This window comes from Scomber japonicus, chromosome 20 (genome assembly GCF_027409825.1).
Source record: "Scomber japonicus isolate fScoJap1 chromosome 20, fScoJap1.pri, whole genome shotgun sequence".
NCBI lineage: Eukaryota > Metazoa > Chordata > Actinopteri > Scombriformes > Scombridae > Scomber > Scomber japonicus.
The window spans coordinates 10,379,045-10,402,107 of record NC_070597.1 but is presented as its reverse complement, the minus strand read 5'-3'; the positions used below and the strand labels follow the sequence as shown (position 1 = coordinate 10,402,107).

Here is a 23,063-nt window from a genome sequence, read left to right as displayed (position 1 = left end):
GTAGTTTTTTCCACCCTTCTGCAAATATTCAGGAAATTGAAGCTACACTTGGATGGACACCCACTCAGAAGGGAAGTGGATAAAGCAGCGTGACATCGTTGTACTGCTGCAAAAGCTGTTTGGTAGGAGGTTCAGGAGTGTCAGTGACAGTTTCCTACCAACAGTCAATGTTTAGATATGTGCAGAAATAACAATCCCACTAATATATGTCTTTGTATATTTATGTATTCACAAAGTTACGTTGACAAATCTGAGGAGATTTCACATCGTTGACATCAAGAAAGCATCTGTCCACTAAAAGAGTCACTGCTGTACCAAAATAGTGAATGGGGCAGATGACGTATTTTAAGGATGGGGTACGGCAGGGATTAAACATGCCCACTTTTAATCTCGGCGTAGACACCAGTAGGTTACATAAATCCATTTACAGCACAGATTACTGTTGGTAGTGTGAGAGAAATCCGATCACAATGGATATCTGAGTCACAGACAGTGGTCTTAGGCACAGATTTAGCACAAGATGTTACTCTGTACTATGTAAAACCTTGAGCTGCAGCACTGAAACCAGAAGACCTCATGTGTATTCTGCATGTGTGTGTGTGGGTGCGGGTGTTTGTGTATTCACATATTCGTTTGAAAATCACAGCGGGAATCATCTCTAAACACTTGAAAAATAGACAAAGGCCTTTTTAAGTCTCTTTGTTATACTGAAAAAAATTATTTCTGTAAGTCACAAATGCCCCAAAAGACTCAGTGTAATTCATTTTTTTTCTTCCCCTGCAGAAAAAAGGAAAGATGCACTACCAAATCGCAGTGATCATAAACTTCCTGGGTCACTGCATCTCAATGGTGGCTCTGCTCATAGCCTTCTTCCTCTTCTTGTGTTTGAGGTAAGTGTTTCTCCCATTACCGCCCCGTCCACTGATAATCCTAAAGGCATCCTTGATGTGACAGAAACGTCAGAATTCTCGAGATCCCTCGTTGAAAGCGCCTCTCGTTCTTATTCAAAAACCGTTTGGTCATGGGATGAAACCTTCCCTATCTCAATCCCGCAGATGTAAAGGGGTTTAGACGCCCGCAAAAACTAGGGCACATTCCCCACAAATGGGAATAATAGACCCATCTCAGAAAAAGCTGCGAAAACCAAAACAGTTTTTGCGGAGGCCTGCTGGGACGACTGGTGGAGGTGGAATGGGTTTCTCTGACAAACCGAAATAAACCGTGCGTTAACGAGAGAAAGGTCTTAGCACCCTCGACAGCAGTGGCTGTTATCGATCCCCGAGACACCCCCGGGGGAGTGCGAAAAGCGTGAAAGGCCACAGAGAGGCATAATAAATAGAAGCTCTACAGAACAGCGTTTATGCACAACCCGTGTTTTGTGGGCCACAGTGGCTTGGACAGGGAGGACAGCAGGGAGAGAGGAGGAGAGAGAGAGGGGGGGGGGGGGGAAGCATCGGCCGGACTGCTAAAAATTGCATTAGAGCAGTGAAGGAGTTCGCCGTTTATTACTCACCTTCTCCATTTGTAATGAGATTGAGTTGGGAACCATTTAAGAGAAAGGTGCTGCTGCCAGTGAGATGCAGAGAACGGTTTGTAAACGCTGCTGCTGTTGCTCAGTGTTGTGAAACTGGAGCGAGAAGGAGAGAATCACAGCAGAGAAGGAGAAGAGGCAGGGCGTTCAAGGGCGTCGAAAGTCATCCGAAAGACAGTGAAATTACAGTCAGAGCATCTTTAGCTCCTGTGACGTGTTTTCTGAGTCAAATACAGCTGCAGTAATCAACTATTTAGATCACTGATTGTTCTCCAGCTCCAGATTCTTAAAGGGAATATCGTCTGGTTTCTTTAGTCTTTAGTGACAGTAAACTGAATATTTGGGGGGGAAGAAAATTATTCTGCAACTATTTTGATTATCAATTAATCATTTATTGTCATTATTTAATGAAAATTAATATTATGGTTTCTGTGTCCTAAATGTGAATATTTTCTGCTTTCTTTGGTCCTCTTTTGCAGCTTTTGGGAAACAATGATCGACATTGTTCACCATTCACTTTTATTGGCAAAACGACTAATCAGTTGATTGAGAAAAATCAACAGATTAATTAACAATAAAAACTAGGGCTGTCAAACGATTAATTTTTTTAAGCGAGGTTAATCACATAATTTCCATAGTTAATCGCGATTACATTTCAATGCAGTTTTAAGCCCATAATGTAAAGCATTTCTTACCAGAGTGTCTGAACTGGGAATCAATCACGGCTCTGCTGCGACTCCCACACTCCAAAATGGTGCTTTGGTGGAGCTGAGGCTCGCTTGGCTGCACCTGGGTGTTTAGCATGGAGGTGCTAACTCTAACTCGACGTACTCCGGTGGTAGTTAAACTCCGTTTCACACAGGTTGCATTTTACTTTTGACTTGTCAACTGAACCGTCTCGAAGTTTTTTAAAGTTAAACAAGCCGTTCAAAAGTCCAGTAGCTCTCTTACTTTCCATCACTGCGGTAGGTTTACTGCAGGAGGCCACTTCAAAGCATAGTGCTACAGCTAGAGGAGCCGTCTACGGGTGAGTAGAAGGGACAAAAAGGCTTGCAACATTAAAATGCGATTAAAAAAAATTAACGCATTATGGATTGCATTAATCTAATCACGATTAACGCGTTAACGCTGACAGCCCTAATAAAAACATTTACTTAGTTTCAGCCTGAGTCAAATCTGATGAATCTATTAAGTGGGACGCATTTTTTTTCCCTAAGTTCATCCCAAAGACGGTGAAATGAGAATCAGAGCATTTATGATACTAAACTGAATATCTTTGGATTGTGGACTGATTTTCGGACAAAATAAGACATTATATGTTGCATCTTAGGCTTTAATGGACATTTTCACCATTTCTTTTACGTTACAGTCCTCTAATTACACAAACATGATAAGACAAACACTAAATTCTCATTAAGGTTTTCTTTTAATTAAATCTGTTATGTTCGTATTTTATTAGAGCACAACAAGAACCGAGCTAAGAACATGAAGAATGTATTTAGTTCATCTCTCTGTGTCTTTAACAAAGACCTGTCTGCAGGAGTGTTCAGCTCTCCTCTTAATTAATACACATCAGGCCACGCTGGCCCCACCGGCACCATGCCAATGAAAGTGAAGTCACATGGCGTAATGAATACGACTGTCTGGGAAAACCTCCCTCTCTGTGCTTCTGGCGTGATACTCGCTGCCTTTGTTATACTAATGGCAGCTCCAGTAACAGTGTGACAGAGAGGGGGACAAATTAGCTGCTTGTTTATAGGACAACACAATGTTTTTATATCCTTAAGGCTGCTTTTTTTTTTATTAAAAAAAGAGTAATATTATAATTATTTGAAGCTAAGGTATTTTTGTAGCATCTCTATGCAACAGTTATTGTTTTAATAAGAAGGTTATTTTCCTTTACGAGCTCCACAGTCAATAAAAAAGTAAAAAAAAACTACCATAATACATCGTGTTTGGAAAATTCTTACTCATGCATGTCTGCTCAGTCAGCACAAAGCCGGCCCAAGTGACACCTAATAAGAATTAATGAATGCGAAAAAATAAATAATGTCATTCATGGTTGGCAGAAGAGGGAGCAGCCTTTGCTGGGTGATAATGCCGTCAGCTGGTGACAGCAAACCAAGCTGTCACCGTAGTGACCGAGGTTTGGTTGCTCTGTCCATTCAGTTGTGAGCTTCTATTTTCAACCACTCGCTCTGAGGTGGTGGGGCAGATTTTAATTGTATCCTGAGGTCGATTTATTCACAGCGTTAAAAAAAAAAAAAAAAAGCATCAGACTTTCAGGACATGACACAAACAAGAGAGCAAACAGTGGGAGTAAAACGTTACTTCATATTATATTAGGAGGTGATAGGATTCTGGGAAGTGATGGGAAATGCTACTTTGAGGCTAAATCTCTTCATTATTCATATTCATCATCTCCTTCTTTTTTCTTTTTTTTTTGATTACTTCATGGCTGATTTCATTGTTGAGGAATAGCTAAAGACTGTGAGTGTAACATCTGTTTTTTTTTAAATACACAAGACGACTCAGACACAGCAGGAAGAGATATTTAATTCATATATTTCCCACCAGTCTGGTCATATGTTTGCTTATACATTACTTTTTTCCTTGTCCCCCATCCTCATCTTTTATCTTCTCAGCATGTAATCATATTATTTTCCCTGGCGCCCGACAGGAGAAGTGTTGGAAAAATGGCATAAATATCTCAGCATGAGTTCATCCTCCTTTGTTTTTCTTGCAGGAGCATCCGATGCCTGAGAAACATCATCCACTGGAATCTCATCACCGCCTTCATCCTGAGGAACGCCACCTGGTTCATCGTCCAGATGACTATGAGCCCCGAGGTGCATGAAAGTAATGTGGTAGGTGTCGCTTATCTGTTGATCTTTGACATGAGCAATGAGATACACTCAAGCATACTTTTCTTTCAGGTTAAAGGATAAGTATGGTGATATTATACACTTATGATGATGCAAATGTGTATTAAAGGCATTGTTGTTTACTGGCATTGAGTGGCATTTGTTTAAGGAAGGTACTGAAGCTTTTTTTGGCTGGACCGACCACAGAGCGGCCCAGTAACCGCAGTTGTCTGTGAGTTAGTGACTGAGTGATGAAGTTACATCACCAGTTGGCTGACTAAGTGTTAGAGTTTCCCAATTGGCCGTCAGTCCTTCACAATGATAGAAGCAGAGGACAGAGAGACTGTGATTTTCCTGCTCTGAGCTCTGACATTCTGAGCTCGGGTGTTAAATTATTGCAGAGTCGGCTAAACTGTAAACAGACGAGTACCAGTGTCTCCGCCTTCTCCTCCACTACCGTCCAGTGTGATCGAGTCTCAGGCTGACAGCGCTGTCAGCAGACTGCAGGACGGTCGCTTCATGGTGGAAGCAAGCCTTTTCTCTCTCTCTGGTGTTTTCACATCACGAACAATCAACAACAACACAAGTACAATGTGACACTCATGTAGCTGTTTATTGTGGGGCTAGGGTTAGGGTTAGCTCTGCACATCTGCTTGATTTGACTCTAAGTGTAATAACTGGGAGAAAGATAAGCCTCCTGAATTTGCCCCCAAAATGCAGTAAAAACTCCCATTTCAATCAGGAGAGACAAGTGAATAAAAATAAAGATATTTATTACGTAATACAATGAGAGACACAGTCCAGACACTGGCGGTGGAGATGCTGATGAGACGGATGAAATGATAGCTGAATGAAAGATGGACAGCAGATCCTGTGGAGTCTGAGATGGGGAGGCGGTGGGGCGAACATAACAGCTGTATGTCAGACTGAAGCAGAGAGAGAGGGGGGCATATTTAAAAAGGCTATGATTAGATGATAGGCTAACGATGAAGTGTGGCGTTTTGCTATTGGTTGCCGTGAGTGACAGGCGACAACTGAATTTAAGACTAGGCCCCTTGGGACATTGACAAGCAAGAAGTAGATGAGTATGCATGCGTGTGAGAGAGAGAGAGAGAGAGAGAGAGAGAGAGAGAGAGAGAGAGAAAGCTGGAAGAGATAACCTTAGTATGCCTTTTATGAAATGGAGTCTTCCTGACTGAACTTTCGCTAAGCTTCACTTCACGGCCTCAGTGATCATCGACCAGGAAAGAGGCAGAACAAAGGTGCATAGAGGCATGAGGGTGAGCCCCAAATAACCATCAGTCTGATAAAACACTCAATACAGAGTGAAGAACAAGAGAGCAAAACAGAAGAAAGAGCAAAGAGAGTCAACATATCATTAGATAACTTATAATAAGAATTTAAATGAGTTATCTGTCAAATCAAACATAGATATGAGTGTAAAATGTTCTTGCTTGTTCATGTAGCTCTACCATATCATGTGATACATACCTTACCTGCAAATATTACTTGTAACAAATTGGCCACAGTTTCATACATAGACCTCACACAGTGCAGCCATCTTGTTTCAATATTAAGATATATATTTTGGACCCATTTTTAAAGCTTAATAAATAAATATCAGTGTACAGAAGTCAGATTCTTGTTGACAATATAAAAAAAATAAACCTAGTACATAAACCTCATCCTTTAGTCTTTTTAGTAATAGACATTCATTATTTCATATTTCAACAAGTATTCCAAGTTTAATTTTTCTAGATTTCTAGTTTTCTCCGGTTACTATTTGTAATATTCCCATCAAACTGGCATATGTTTTCATTTGTTTTATATTCATTATGTTTATAGGACAATTGATGGAAACTACTTGATAATATGGTCATTTTTGTACATTGTGGTATCTAAAGTGGAACTCATACTTTGGGTAAAATCACTCACATGTGTTTAAACCCCTCGAGCACAAATGTACATGTGAGGAACATGTGCTTTTTATAAACCAGTCAAAAGTTTGGACACACTCGCTCGTTCAGGGGAATGGGAAAGTGTGTCCAAACTTTTGACTGGTATTGAATTTGTGAGCTTTTTTTTTTTTTTTTTTAGGATTTACCTCTTCAGTAGGAACCAGTAACTTGAGGCTGAGTGCCACAGACAGGGCAGAAAAATCATTAACTATTTGAGAGACAGACATATTGTTGGTTTTGATCTTTTCATTGCATTTGTTTACAGCCTTATCCTTTCAATAGTTTTCTCCATTCTGCAACTATACCGCTTGGATATGTAATCAAACCTGTGTTAGCGGGATAAACATGATCCTCCCTTAATGGGAGAAATTATCAGTCTCATACGACCTCCACAAAACTCAATCGACTGTTCCTCTTTGCACCAAATCTATTTGAAAATTGATTTTATGTTTTTTTTTCTGTGTATTGCAGAAAAACAAAGTGAAGCAAAAACCTTTTTATTATTTGGAGGTGATAATTAATAAATAGTAATACAAGTTTATTTATCTAGCACCATGCTCCAAGTGCTTTAAAGTAAATAAACAAGAGAATGCATGAAAATAGTGAGTAAAAAAAAAGTTGAACTAATAGGTTTTTAATTGCTGTATATGTCTCTTATATCTTTCAGAAGGGATTTCTATAGTTTTGGTGTAAAGTCTGCTGATGTTAGCTACTGATAACTAATACTACTCTGTGAGAAATTAACATTAGGACAGGCGTTGCACCGAGTCACTTGGCATTAATACTGTCCATAAACCACTAAAAGCGTAATTGATTAATAATTAATTAATGTAGACTTACTGAACAATTTGCGTGATCAAATGCTACCGTTAGCTTCTCTAGCTATAATATAACGTTAGCATCTTAAGGTCACGGTGCTTTGCAGCCATAATGTCGCTCAACACTACCGTTTTACACACATTAAGTTAACAATTTAACGTTACAATAAACTTACCTGACATGTGAGACCCAGGAAAATTCCCAAATTAGTCAAAGCTATTGTTTTGACCTCCAAAGTGTCTCCAACGTGTTATCCCCGCTGTTCGATCTGCTGCTTCATGCGAGAGATTTGTAATGGCGGCAGAAATGAAACTTAAGAGGAACGTTAGTGGGTGTGGTCTGTTTTACTCCAACAGAATTTAATCTATGTTTTTGCTCCCACGGGTAATAATTATACTCCAAAATGATTAAATGTAACTATTTCAGAGGGAAATGTTCTTTACTCTGGAAAAAATACTCTCCCGTTTTTCCTGTGTAGTTAAAAAGGGCAGAGCTGCCAATTTTCTTATCTGTGGAAGTTTTTTTTTTTTTTTTTAAACCCAGTAGCAGATGATCTAAGAGGCTGTGGAGGATTATAAAATGACAAAGAATTAGTTATGTAAGAGTCTTGTAAACAAGTAAAAGCACTTCAATCCTAAAAGATACTGCTAGCTTGTGCAGGTTAGCTAACGTTGGGGTGATAGCTAATGTCTGGCAGCAGACCTCTGAATTACATTTATCAGTGGATTGTTTTGTTGTTGGAAAACCAGTGCAGAGAGCATTAAAGTAGTGTAATCTACATAAATTAAACGCATCATCAAGTTTTTCAGCACCTTATCTGGTTAGGAACGGCCACAGAAAGCTTCTTTGATCACCCTCTTTGTGTAGGATTTAAACTTCCAGCCGGAGTCTATGATAACGCTCAGGCTTGTGACTTCTGATTTAATTTGTGCGGCAAAACTGCCAAGTTTGGCAAGAAGTGTGCATATTTTAACTTTATTCTAACTTTTTAGAAAGTTCTTCATTATTCTTCCCTTTTCAGGTCGGGGAGTCTGTTGCTGCATTCATGCACCTGAGATGGATGTTGAATTAAAGCAAAAAAAGGGCCCAAATGTGTTTAAGTAAGGTGTTGGGTCATCGCCAGCACAGTTTCAATGCTTTTTGTCACAGATTTCTTAAGTGTGTGGCACTCTATTGAAAAGATGAACACCATTCTTCTTAAAAAATATTCCCTCATGTGTTGTGTTGATGATGGTAGCTTCCTTTAAATACTCCGTAGTGTTGAAATCCTGTGACTTTGAAGGTGTGTAGTATATAGATGCATTTTTCTTCCTCCTTTCTTTCATTCTTTCCTTTTCCTCTGCATTCATTTATTTATGCTTATCCTTTAATTTATCACATGTCTATGTTTCTGGGAAATAAAACTTGGAAAACAAGTGACTGGCATACAAGGAAGTTATGAAAATTAATGTGTTATTAAAAACGGGGTTGTTTGGCAGCCAACAGTTGAATATCAAATGGAGTAACTTCCTGCTCAAATGAGGATTAGGCTGTGAAAAGTACTTGGCTGTAAAGTTAGATATTGTATGATCCTTTTAAACAGATCAGCCGTTGAAAAATATGAATAACAGTGTGATTCATTTTGTAGGTTTGGTGTCGTCTTGTCACTGCCTCCTTCAACTATTTCCACTCCACCAACTTCTTTTGGATGTTTGGCGAAGGCTGCTACCTCCACACTGCCATTGTCCTCACCTACTCCACCGACAAGCTCCGCAAGTGGATGTTCATCTGCATCGGCTGGTGTACGTACACTTAACCTGCTGTTTCTCTTCAATTAACCTGCACGATTAACCACCTCCAGAGTTGTATGAAACCTTTAAAAAGGAATAGTTAGCCAATTTGGGAAATATGCTCACTGGAAGCAAAGGGGAACCAGCTGACCTCGAGGGAAAAAACATTAATTTGTTTGTACATTTGGTGTTTGTGTACGGATTAAAGAGTCAAGATAGAGATGTATTTTTGAACTTTAGCCAGGCTAGTTGTCCCCCCCTCCCCCTGCTTCCAGTGATTATGCTAATCTAAGATAGCCTCTAGACTGACATTGGCTCTGTGTGAAAAATGCAGCGGGGATGCCAGTTGAAGTAGAAGATAAAATAGTTGCTGCTGTGATGCTTTCCAGAGTTGTAAAATCCTGTTTGTGAGTATTTCAAAATAGTTGGGCAGTGTTTTAGGGTTCAAAAAGCCTTTAAAAAGCATAAATCTGTTACTCAAACTGGACTTCCTGCATATTATTGGCTCACCGGGTACCTTAAACAATATGCCTCCACCAACGCAGCCCCCTACAGAGGGCTGTTTCGGTCTGAATCCCCCCACTAACTTGGCAAGAAAGTGAATAATTGTATTTTCCAAAATGTCAAATTAGTCATTTAATAACTTTGGCCGATTTGATTTCATCTCAACTTGATGCAAATTCAATGTAAACATTTCTCAAAAAAGAAAGAAGTGAAGGTCGGACACACATTTACCCAACAATGAGAGCAGTTGACTTGATGGAGATAGCAGGATTTCTTTTGGCAGCTGGGAAATGTATTGGTGTGGAGTTCACTAACACCCCGTTTCACACTGTCAGACTGAACTATGTGCTGTTGAGATTAGGTGTATTGTGCCAGCTGGATTACACTTCCCCCAGGGCAGTGTGAAGCCTCTGTGTGAATGGAGAATGGCAGCATATTTCAGAGCTGCTGTGAAAAAATAAATAAATACGATCAAATTTTATTTGCTTCGCTTAGCTTTGACTCTCAGGCTTCAGGAGTAGAAACGCTATGACTTAGGACAGCGAGGTGTGTGGACAAGAGAGGAAAACAACAAGACCAAAAAAACCCCACATTTTTCAAGTAATCCAGGGCTAAGAGAGAGTCGATTTTCCCAAGGCGTAACATTACACTGATGACAGTACATTGCTAATGAAGTGGAAAGTTTCCAGAGCGACGTGAGACTTACATGTGTGACGTGGCAACTGGCAAAGTCTTCATGCTCCTGTTAGTGTCATTTAAATGTGAGTAATAGCTGTTTGTCTGCGTTATTATACTCCTTCTAAGTCAGTAAACCACAGATCACTCTGCATTATCATCAACCGGAGTCCAGCTTTTCATTCATTCACAAAGAAAAACTCAGACGGTGACAAGTCTTGGCTTGCATCTGTAGATCACAGCACACGAGCAACAATTGCTTGTGACAGAGCTTGGCAGGCGCTGGTGCTACTGCTGAAAAAATACAAGGTTTTCATATTCCAGTGGGAAATCCCTGGACTGGTATTTTGTGATTTAAATAGCATAAAGAGATGAAAGAAGAATCTGTCACTTTGTCTTTTTTTCTTTTTTGCCTCACAGGTATACCATTCCCTATAATTGTGGCATGGGCCATTGGGAAGCTGTACTATGACAATGAGAAGTAAGTCCTTTCTTTGTGACTCTTGAGATTCTTGCATATTCAAGGAGAATCAAGTGTTTTTCTTCCCCCCGGTAACAAAAGCGGGACAAGGGCAAAGACTAACTGTGTTGCATTAAGGAGATGAATGTCCATTAATAACCTGATGTAATCACATTTGCATTGTGCGATACTCGAATTTGTGCTTTAACCCTGTGACCATTTTCGCTTTGATTGGAGAGCGCTAAGTGCTTGATTGTTATTAGTGGTCTCTTGTTGCACAAATGAGATTGTTAAGAATTGGCTCAACAATTTAAAAAGTGAACAAAGAATAAAAATATCCTTTTGTACTTTTCTTTTAAAGGCATTTCTCTAATTTAAATGAATGATGAGCTTTCAGTGTTCATTCAACTTTTGGCACATTTATTATGTATTGATAAATGAAAGGATAAGTATCTCAATATTTTTCTAACTGTCAAAAAATCCCAAGACCAACAATGTGCTAGACCTACTCACAAGTGCTGTTTGTGTATCCAAAGCCTGATAAATCTTATTCCTCGGTGCCATAAAAGCTCAATTGTTAAAAAACTGCTAAGAATAATAAATGGAGCTGCTGTAGTTTATCTTACCACACACACTTTCAGCTGCTGCTTACAAGAACTTTGACTCCAGTTTCCGGTAGTTTTCAATGTACTTACACACAGTGCAGAGAGCAATATGTGCACACTTAGAGCAGTATGAATAGATTGTATGCACACCGAAAAAAATCTGTAAACATAACATTGACTTATTGTTATCTCATACGGTTGTTATGGTGAAAAAAAGATTAAAACCCAAACCCAGCAGACACAGAGCAACATTACAGTTTATCTGGAGCTGTGTTTGAGTCCAGGGTTATTATAGTTAACTAAAACTAAGACTAAAACTAAAACTAGCAATGAAAAAATAATTTAGTTAACTGAAATTAAAATAAAAACTACAATTAATAAAAAAAAACGAAAACTAAATAAAAACTACACTGAACAATGTAAAACTAACTAAAACTAAACTGAATTGCAGATAAACTCAGCTTCGTTTTCATTGTCGTTTCATTTTCTCCCTCGATTACTTCCTGTCCTGCAGCAGCCGTGGTTAAAGAATGAAATTAAAAAGGACTTGATGATAAACCATATTTGGTATCACACATTCTTTCATCCTTCTACAAGTCAAGGCCTTCTCTTAATACCTGAAAAACTAAAACTAAATAAAAACTAAAGTGAAACTACTAAATCACTTGTTGAACTCACTAAAACTAAACTGAAATAAAAAAGCAAACTGAAAAACTAAATAAAAATAAAAACTAAAGAAATTTTCAAAACTATAATAACCCTGGTCCACACTCGTGAATTTAAGTCCTATATTCCCTCTCCTTTTATCTCTGGTTTGGTCTCCACCAACTCCTAGTCACTAACTTTGACTTTGAGGCATTTGGTGCTAGGCAGGTAATGTAAAGTGAGTTTTATTGTTGTTTTTTGCTTAAAATAAATGCATTCTGCTCAACCAAAACAGTTAATTTTCCAACCATAAAACCAAAACAATGAACTGAAAGAAGCTAAAATGCTACGTAGAGCTGTCGAACTGAAGAGTTGCGTGATCATTTTCTGTGGTTTCATTACAATGAACAACTTCTGTCATGTTTCTCATAGTGATGGGATCTATTGTTGATATAAAAGTATTGATGAGTTCATCTTTAATCATATAGATATTACATTTAGAGATGTACCTCACAATTACTTTCATTATTTTATCAATAAATTGTCCAAAAAATAAAAGTTTAAAATGCTAATTTAATTTCCCAGAATCAAAGGAGACTTTAAAATAGTAAGTCAACACGGTTATCATGGATAGCAAAGCATTAAATCATTACATTTGAGGCGGTGAATAAAGATAGATTAGATTAGATTAGATTATTTCAAATGTGTGAAAGAAGAAAAAAACAAAACAAAAACAACATATAAAAAAGAAAGCACAATGTTCTCACTGAAAACAGAAAATATGATGCAATGCACTGTCAACCAGATCCGAAAGTTGTTGATGAAGTGGTAGCATATGGGATGACGCATACAAATCCATGCACATATAAGAAGACAGCTTTTGAAATAGCTGTCTACTGTAATGACCACAATGCATGAAAGGGTTAATCGACTTATACAGTAGTTGCAGCTCTGATTAAATTCATGTAACAGGAGTTGAACATCAGTCTATAGAAGGGCCAGATAGTTACTGTGTGTTTTCCCACATTTGGCAATCAGGAGACAGTTTTATGCTTCTATCACCTCACATTTTGACTACTGGAACTCCCTTTATGTGGGAGTTCATCAGTCCAAAAAAAGACACCACATCACCCCTTTACTGGCCTCTGGTTATCGGTGGAAGATAGAACTGATTATCAGCTCCTGTTGTTCTTAACTGTGCTCTAAAAATACATTTGACTTGATCTGACTTGACTATGAATGGGGGGTTTTGGCTCAGGTAGTGCAAAGGTTTTGGCAGTGGAGCAAAGTATTGTTCTGCAGCTGAAAATATTAAATTATTTACTTTTGTTTGAAGTCTCCTTACTAAAAATAAAGTGTACTCACAGCTGTTTAAAGCAATTACTATGTATTTGTTTTTAATTAAGATATGTATTTGAGACCTGTTGAGACCTGAAGATTGATGTAGCCAGAAGGTATCATTGGGTTTGGGTTGGAAAACCGGGCTATGGCAGTCAAGTGATGAGAGACTACACCAGTTATCCGTTAAACATTTATTTAAAGTGAATAATTCTACGATTACAGTAAGAATATGTCAACTATATTATTTTATTCAATGTTTCAACAAGCATTCAAATTTTATTTTTCTTGATTTCCATTGCTCTCCTGTCTCTATTTGAAATATGGTCTTTATACTGGCAGATGTTATACATGGAAACAACTTAATAATATTATTGATATATTTTTGGACAGTGTTGTATCTACAAGAGCTGAAGCATTGCTTTAAAATACTTACTCACCAAATTCTCTCTAATTCATATTTTGACTAAATTACTGACTGGAAAACATGTGTTTTTGAACCACTGAGCACAAATTAGGAAATTTACGCCTACACACACTCATCCTGGGGGGAATTTCTTTATTTAGAACGATGACTGACAACATAAATACGGCTGCATGTTAGAACTAAGCATGACTGATTGCTTTCATTGACATTTCAGGTGCTGGTTTGGGAAGCGAGCTGGCGTATACACCGACTACATCTACCAAGGTCCCATGATTCTTGTGTTAGTGGTAAGATCTTCAGAGCCTGTATTACATAACCCACTGAGTCTATTCGTCTTTATTCTGTCTTTAGGATGCCTAGAAAGCATGAAATGTTGGTTACCTCCACACATTCCTAATGTTAGCGAAGATAAATGTGAAGTTCTAACACTTTACCTACCAAGTGTAACTTTTAAATCTCTGCAACTTGGCACGTTGCAAGAAATATGGGAATCGTTTTGGACTCTGCACTGAAAAACAAGAACGTAATCCAAGGACTTGTTCAGTCTTATTTGTACCTATTAGGAATTATCTCCAACCCTGGGTCAGTTCCATACCCCCAGGATAAGGTATTCATGCTTTCATTTCTTCATTCCATCAAGTTTAACTACTGTGAATCCCGTATTGTCACTACAGCTGAACAGCTCTTTCATCTGGATCCAGCTCTACATTCAGCTGCTAAGCTTTAAATCACAGAAAAGATAATAAATCACCTTAAACTGGACATTTACCACTTACAAAACCTCTCTGTCGGCATTCAGAACATAGCTGTGTTACTGTGACTCTTCCTGCTAACAATCTATGCGATGCTAGACAACCAGACCTCGGGCAAGGCTCATGTGTGAATGATCCTGCAGATTTGCAGATTGGCTGGGGACTTAGCCTGGCTCCTTGTACAAGGTTTAGTCATCTTTCGTCTGAACTATAGTAACTCCCTCCTGGCTGGGCTTCCAAAATATTGTCCTTAGCCGTTATGCACATGCGTGCCCTCACACTCCAGCCACTACCTCTGCTAGAAGTCCCTTCGCTGAGGCAATTTGGCCATTTCTCTGCTCAGTTGCGACTATTTCCTCCCTGCTGGGTCTCCAGTGGTAGGATGACCTTCCCATCCTCGTCAGAAACAGCACATACCCTTATCCTCTCTCTTCAGTTGAAAAAGTCATTTCTTCAAGAGGCACTTTATGATTCTGTCTCTCCTGCCTCGCTTTCCCCTTAAGCACACATCTGCCTCCTTCAATATCTTTCTCCTTTCTCCTACATTCAGTTAAATTCTAGTCTTCTTACAATAGCATGTTCTCTCAGGCTTTTTATTTCTTTGCTTCGCACTTGATCCTGCAGGATCACTTTTGGGTCACCAGAATAGTTGTGGTACCGGTTGTTAGGGTGCTGTGGTTGTGAACTTTCCATGCCTTGCCATTGGTGGCTTTTAATGTCAGCAATAAAATGATATACTGCTATGAAGAATAAATACAAGATGTTATTAAAACGTAGAACATAAGCACTAATGCATGAGGTTGGTGAACACTAGTAGAATGGATAGTTCTTGAATGATTGCCATACAGTACATCTGTTCAGGCCAAGGTCAGGTCAACTGGCCCTGGAAAGTATTCCAACAGCTATTTTTACTCCCATGTTACATCATTCACACATATTGCATGAGCTATTGATTTTGTCATTCATCACATTGTGCTTCTCTGCTCTTCTTAAGTAGCACCTCAGATAATCAAGACAGTTTTATGCATTACGAAAGAATAAGGCCAGTGATATTTTTTTATGTTGTCTGTAAAAGAAAAAAAAGCAATAGTAGAATTTAGAAATACTCCATTACATGTCCTGCACTTAAAAATTATACTTATGTAAAAAACCCAGAAGTACAAGATAAAAGCAAAGTCATCTTCTCGCTGAATGCCCGCCATATTAAATTACAGATGCATTACAATGTGAGCATCTTTGTAATAAAAGTCGAGACTTTTTTGTTTATCCATTTGTATTGGGTAGTGTGATGCGTAACAAATGCATCCTAATTTATAAATTCATCACATATTTTTACGTAAGATCTTACTGCGCTAAGTAACTACAGCTGTCTGATAAATGTAGTAATAGTAGTAGTAAATGTGGTAAAAGTTAAAAGTGCAATATTTTCTTCTGAAATGTAGTAGAAATATGAAGTAGTATTAAATAATTAAACTACTTGACAGTATAGTACTTTAAAATGCTTATATAATTGGTAACCATCAGCAGCATTTCATGTATGTGTATAAGCCCACAGCCAAAAATAGTTCTTAACAAATGCACTTTTTACTGCTCTTTCAGTAACATTTACCGTAAACTAAGGTGCACAGCTGTTTCAGGAAATGACTGAGCCTTTTTCAAAAATGGAATAAGACATTTTTAAAGATTAATGTCTTTGTGTAGGAACAAATAGACTTGTGGCTGCAAGTCACTGATACGGTAGGGATGTCAGAAAGTAATGAGAGATAGAGTGCTTTATTATTCCCATTGGGAAATTGCAGTGGTAGAGCTGTCAAATCACATCCAAAGAGGCAGGTGAGAAACAAATCCATAACGAAATCCATGAATAATAAATGCACAATCAACTGGAATGAAGTTAAGTCTGAGAATAGAAACTGAGCTAAAAACAACAACCATGTTACTCCAAGAACTTTAATTTGTATTGTGCAATGATAGCACCAAATATATTCATCAAAGCAGGATTTGTTTTATGCATCGTCACGCTTGATTGAGTTTAAATATGTATATTATGCATTACAGGGATGTAATAATAGAGATGTAAAGATATCAAGTAGAATAGTACTACAAAGTTAAATACAATACTGAAACACAGGACATTATTACTTCTTTAAAGACTAATGCCGACCTGCTGGGTTGAGTAAGTGCAAGTGAAACAGACAAATGTATTGGACAGATGAACAAATAAACAACTCTGTAACTGACTGTTGTACAGTATCAACGACAGCTGGTAAAATAGATTTAGGAATATAGAAATGTAGAATAAGAGCCATGTACAACCTCCACCCCATCATGTAGGAGAACCTATAGTGGCCCAAATACTGTGGAAGATCACCTGCTCATTATAAGATTATAAAGAAAACACCCTGGTTCTTAATTTCAGGTGATTGTACACTAATTAAACATTACTTATAAATATAATATTCAATTTCTGCCAAGTCTGCTAAATGCCACTAAATTTTACTTGTGCCTTTTAACAGTAATTTTACTTTTTTCTTTATTTTACTTAAAATGTAACATGTTATATAAGTCCTGATGACATTGTGACATTGAGGGTTCAACTCAACCCCCCTTCCCCCTTTGCATCCGTTGTTTATAAATGGGAAAGCCATATGTTTGACTGATATATTTACTGTATGACGGCTTTCCTGATGTTTTTCGCTTCCTCCTAATGCTTCTGATGTGTTCCCTCCTCATTTTTTGTGGTATGTTGTGTCTGGGGAGGTTTCTTTTTAAACCTTGGGAAGTACAATTGCAGGCAGACATTATGCACTAATGTTTCCGGCAACTTGTCCTTTTTCTAAATACTGGAAACATCTAATATGACGACAGAATGACAATGACTTTACGACCCACCTTCTGCACACGCATGCTCCATTGTTTGTTTGAAACCCGTCAATGACCGAGAACAGTGATGAACCAGTAAACAACCTTCTGTATCTCTGATAAGAATAAGAATAAGAAATTTAAGTGTCACAACAGCAGCAACCAGCACACATAACACACAACAATCAAATCATATTAAATAATAATGAAATAGAAAAGGTTGTTATTATACATTGTGCAGTAATTATGTATATGTATAAATTAATCAAATGAGAGCAGTGAGAGAACACAAGTAGTAGATAGTAGTAGTAGTAATAGTTGTAAGTAGTAGTAGATAGTAGTAGTAGTAGTAGTAGTAGTAGTAGTAGTAGTAGTAGTAGTAGTAGTAGTACTACTAATAGTAGCAGTAGTATTAGATAGTAGTAGTAGTAGTACTAATAGTAGCAGTAGTATTAGATAGTAGTAGTAGTAGTAGTAGTGGTGGTAATAGTAGTAGTAGTAGATAGTAGTAGGTAGTAGTAGTAGTACTAATAGTAGCAGTAGTAGTAGATAGTAATAGTAGTGGTAGCAGAGTAGTAGATAGTAGTAGTAGCAGTAGTTGTAGTAGTATTAGTAGCAGTGGTAATAGTAGTAGTTGTAGATAGTAGTAGTTGTAAGTAGTTGTAGTAGTAGTAAGTAGTAGTAGTAGTAGTAGTAGTTGTAGAAATATTATATATATATACATATTCTTATCCAGTTATCAGATACTGTGAGAAAGGGGGAAGCATAGGGTGGAAAGTGTCAGCTTAATCCCACGTTGCAGCAGAGAGGGGAGGAGTTATAAAGTTTGATGTCTGCCGCCAGAAATGACCTTTTGTGTTGCTCTGTGGAACATCTGGGACACATCAGTCTGTTGTTGTAGGTGCTCTTCAGTTTGACAAGCCCATAGTGGAGGGGATGGGAGGTGTGAATCTGCACCTGCTCGGTTAGCATCCTCCTATCCTCCATCACCCCCCAGCATGTCCAGATCAATTATATCTCCTATGATGGTGCTGGCTTTAATAACAAGCTTGCTCAGCCTGTTAGCGTACTCCCCCACCCCCAGCATGCCACCGGCTAGAAAATGACACTAGATACCACTGACTGACAGAACATCTGCAGCACCTTGTTGCAGATGTTGAAGGATCGTAGCCTCCACATGGGGCCTCTGTCTTATTAGTCCACTCCAGCTTTTCATCTAGGCAGCGCTCCAAGGTATTTGTCAGAGTAGACTACCTCGACATCTTCACAATGGATGGAGACGGAGGTCAGAGTAGGCTCATACCTGCAGAAGTCCACAACCAGCTCCTTCATCTTGTTGACGTTTAGCTGCAGATGGTTCAGGCTGCACCACACTGAAGAAGAGAGTGATGAAGACACTGTTGCACTTTAATAAAGAAGCTCACTGTGCTTTGTTTGATTTCCCCACAGATCAATTTCATCTTCCTCTTCAACATTGTGAGAATCCTCATGACCAAACTGCGAGCTTCTACCACATCGGAGACAATCCAGTACAGGTATGTAGGTGTAGGTGTAATGTAATCCTGCTGTACTTGCAAAGACAAACCTTTTGAGATACTCCTGTATGTACACTCCTTAAATTATTCATGTTACTTGATCAGTGGAGTGTGGTGAAGAGAAACATAAATTCATAGAGCTGTTACTTACCTCCATCTAAAAGACAGTAGTGTGTTGTCCCTTTCCTGTCATGGTTTTATACTCACTGTTCTCCTTGTCTTGCAGGAAAGCAGTGAAGGCTACGCTGGTACTTCTTCCTCTCCTGGGAATCACCTATATGCTGTTCTTTGTGAACCCGGGGGAAGATGAGATCTCTCAAATTGTCTTCATATATTTCAACTCATTTTTAGAATCCTTCCAGGTATGATTTATCTCTCAAACAAAGGGACAAAGGATTAGACAGCTCTCAGAGACAGAGTATTATTTCATCATTTTGTATTTTATATGGTGTGGGTGTATTTTATATGTATATATATATATATATATATATATTATGTAGAAGAAGACAGTAATTGCTATGAAAGGAAAGCAAAATTACTGTTCCTCTCAGGAGATGATTGAATGAATGTAATGTGTGATAAGCTGCTGTGTGTGCGATTAAAACAGGATCAGGGTGTTGATGTTTTGAATGCCCTCCTTTTTGATGATGTTTTGTTCCTGTCTTTATCTTCCTCCACCTCTCACACAGGGCTTCTTTGTGTCAGTATTTTACTGCTTCCTAAACAGTGAGGTAAGCAGATTCACATCCGCTTATTGATCTAACATTTTATGCTCACCCTGCTTCAGACACTTATATTTCCACTGCTTCAGGCGCTCCCACTCTCCCTTTTGGTGGCTGTTGCTGTGTGTTTTTGTGGGGAATTGAGCGATACAGCCTCAAGCACTCATATTTAGGGCACAATTAAGACTTGTCATGTACCAACATAAGTGACATCACTTTTTACGCTTTATGACAGTGTCAGCCTTAATTTGAATCCATGGAGAAATCAAGGGTGAAACATCTCAAAATAGCACAGAAATAATAACATGCCTGCATGCAGAAATGGTAGTGTTGTATGTGTGGTAATATTAGTAGTAGTAGTATAATGTTTAATGGTACTAGTGTTATCGTTGTGTGTAGAAGCAGTGTTTGTGCTTTGTGTTGTGTTCTTGATTTGTGACCACATCCAATAACTAATGCATGAAGTGTTGCTCCTTTCCTGACAACACAAATTATAAAAGTAAATCCTCCCATGTCCCTTTTAATCCCAACCAGAACTCATAACCCTCCTGTCCTCTCGTCCACCTTTATCTGTCACTATCCCCCTCCCCTCTTTGCATCTTCTCTCCTGATGTTTCCGAGCACCCAACCAAACAATTAGTTTAGTTTTTTCGTCACTACACAAAGAGCATAAAACAAATGTAACATTGCAACTTGTTTTTTTCCTATCTGGCTTCATATTAGAAAACATTTGTAAAGCTTGTGGGAATGTGGTTAATGTGGTTATTAACTGTGCAATAGTCACAGTCATTTTTCTTAATGCATTATATTACATTATAAGACCTACAGGATGTTGCTGGATTGCTGCAGATCTTCTTTTTCTTTCTTAGTGTGTATTTTTCTTATTGTGTGTGTTAAATTGTAGTGCACACACTGCAAACCAATTACCATCTGGGATAAAAATAAAGTTAATCTTAATCTTGAGAGTTCAGTTGACACTGAAAGCTTTCAAACAGCTGTCGTCACATTTTGATCCAAATAACTGCGTTTAAATATTGCTAATTCTGACTGGTGCACAGAAATAAGTGACATCACCGATTTTCCAAATGATCTTTGCCTCGCTTCGAACGATTGAGAACCAAAAATATAAAAAGTCACTCATGTGGAAAAAAAAACTTTGGCAGAAAAGTGGGAATAGCTGAAAGGTTGAAAAAAAAGATGTTTTAATGTCTTTAAAGGTTTCATCTCAGAAAGGACAGCTCAGTACTTAAAAGCATTTTTTAAAAGTTAATTATCCCATCATACTCTTCAAAGTTACAATAAATACCACTTTAGCTTCGGCTACATCCTGTGATATACTGCCTGATGTCACTGAATAGATCCTAAACGTGCCTCCTGAGCCAGAAGCTATGTAGAAAGACAATTATATTAACGCTTAACCTTTTCACTGTGATAATGAGGATTTTTAAGATCTTTTGGTTTAATTAAGACAAGCTGCAGGTTCATCAGTTGAATCATAATCTGATATTCTGGTCCACTATACAGCTTCATCTAGCTTCAAGGCTCAACATCATATCATAGAGAAATCATTACTGTTACCTTACAGGTTATTCCTGGAGTAGTATTTGGATGTAATATCAGCTGACTGCTGCCCTTTGGTTATCATCCCTCACTGCTCTAGCCGGCTGGATGATAAATGAATATCTCATCATGGGCAGTGTTGTAGCTCCAACAAGGGGCTTAACCAGCATGTGTAGCTTACAGAGGATATTGATTTAGTGTTTTGTTACTAGCTGAGAGTAGCAGAAAGGCAAGAGGAAGAAATGAGGCAGATGAACAGAGGATACCCGTGGTCACATTCAGGAGAAAAAGAAAACATTTAGCATTGAAACATGTGTAGAGGATTAAATTATCCAACATTGAGCCAAAGGACAATAGCCGGACACTATGATGGTTAGTGCCCCAACGATTTGACCTGTAAAATGTTTCCGTGTGTTAAGATGAGGTTTTGTTATTTTCTTAGGATCGGCTTTTTGCTTTCAGACTACATTGTGATTAGTGAGGGCAAGGGATGAAGTGGGACACATGGGACAATTGATTTTGGGATGAGGGTGAGAGTGGAGTAGAGGAAGCCTTTTTAATCATCATTAAAATGATGTATGGCATGTTGTTACTAAGGATTCTGTGTTTAAACTGGACCTGTAAAAGCAGTTTTACATCACAGAGACTGACTTTATATGGGAGCACATTTGTGCCAAGATAAGAAAAAAGGAATGATCAAAATAAAAAATGAGCAGGCTAAGTCAAATGATGGTACAGTTACAATTATAAGATCGTAAGTCAAGATTATGATGTAACTCAAATGATTTACTTTTTAAGCCAAAATTATGGGACACAAAGACACATCTCAGAATTATGACTTAGTATCTCGTAATTTTGACTCCATATCTTAAAAATGTGCCTTACAAGATAAATCTCAAAGTTGTGAACTAATTACTATCGTATAATTTTGATTTAGTGCCTCGTACCTTTTCTTAGTACATGTAGTCATTTTGACTTATGTAATCAGTATTTTAACTTGTTTGACCTATAGATTAATATATATTACTTTAAATTTGTCATTCGAACATTTCATCTACTTTTTTGTTTTTCCAGCAGAAACAGGCTTCAAGATTCCAATGTAAATTAGATTAAAAATAAATTAATTCTAAACGAAGTCATACTGAAACAATTTTAGGCTGTAGACCATACACATACATACCCCACAATGACCATGAAGAGTTATTAATAAAGTTTTTAATGTAACTTTTCAGCATCCATGTAAATGGAATATTTGAATATACATAATATTAGTTATTGTGTTTGTTGACTAATTAAATCATTACCATGTTAACAAATCAGCTGAGCGTGTATCCAGTTTGTTAATTCATCTTTTTCATGTTTGGTAGGTGCGATCAGCTGTAAGGAAGCGGTTCCACCGATGGCAGGAGCAGCACTCCATCCGAGCCAGGATGACCCAGGCTATGTCCATCCCCACTTCACCCTCACGGGTCAGCTTTCACAGCATCAAGCAGTCCACATCACTATGAGAGAGGAAACCAGCTTTGTCCTAGATATGTGCTTTGGGAGAAACCTCCAGCTGTCGTTGTCATCATTTTCTGCCACATCACTGGAGTACACTAAAACACTTTCTGAGCTGGGGCAAGGCTAGAGAGCCAGAGAGAAAGAGACTGCATCAGTCTCCTAAACCTCAGGAGGGACATTATACAGACCTTTAGGAGAAAATAGATGGGGACAGAGGTAGAGGACACTGCAGACTTTGAGACGAGAGGTTAGTGGATCAAAAGATGCATGTGACCAAGCTAAGTTTGGATCTGGAATTTGGGTGTGAATGTACAGCACTCCATTTTCTTTCTCTCTTGTATTCCTGCTTGCACACTTTTTCTTTTGCTTTCTAACAAGAGTGGGAACTTGGAGTTTGTGCCGCTGGACTGCACTGAGCCAGATTCCAACCCAGCGGACACTGGACTCAAATGCTACAGAGGCAGAGATTAAGTGATGAAGATGAAGTTTTCAGATTTTATTTTCAGTTTTTTCTTCTTATTATTATTATTATTT

General features: G+C 38.2%; 1 protein-coding gene across 1 annotated transcript in view; it reads left to right on the top strand.

The window, feature by feature from the left end:
- Positions 1-22,534, top strand: part of LOC128380924 (corticotropin-releasing factor receptor 1-like) — a 69,522-nt gene extending 46,988 nt beyond the window's left edge. Inside the window, exons 6-14 of the mRNA XM_053340815.1 lie at positions 784-890; positions 4,278-4,398; positions 8,800-8,953; positions 10,541-10,601; positions 13,810-13,882; positions 18,659-18,744; positions 18,971-19,106; positions 19,434-19,475; positions 22,394-22,534. Coding sequence (XP_053196790.1) covers positions 784-890; positions 4,278-4,398; positions 8,800-8,953; positions 10,541-10,601; positions 13,810-13,882; positions 18,659-18,744; positions 18,971-19,106; positions 19,434-19,475; positions 22,394-22,534 — 921 coding nt within the window. The remainder of the gene's footprint in view (positions 1-783; positions 891-4,277; positions 4,399-8,799; positions 8,954-10,540; positions 10,602-13,809; positions 13,883-18,658; positions 18,745-18,970; positions 19,107-19,433; positions 19,476-22,393) is intronic.
- The last annotated feature ends 529 nt before the right edge of the window (positions 22,535-23,063 follow it).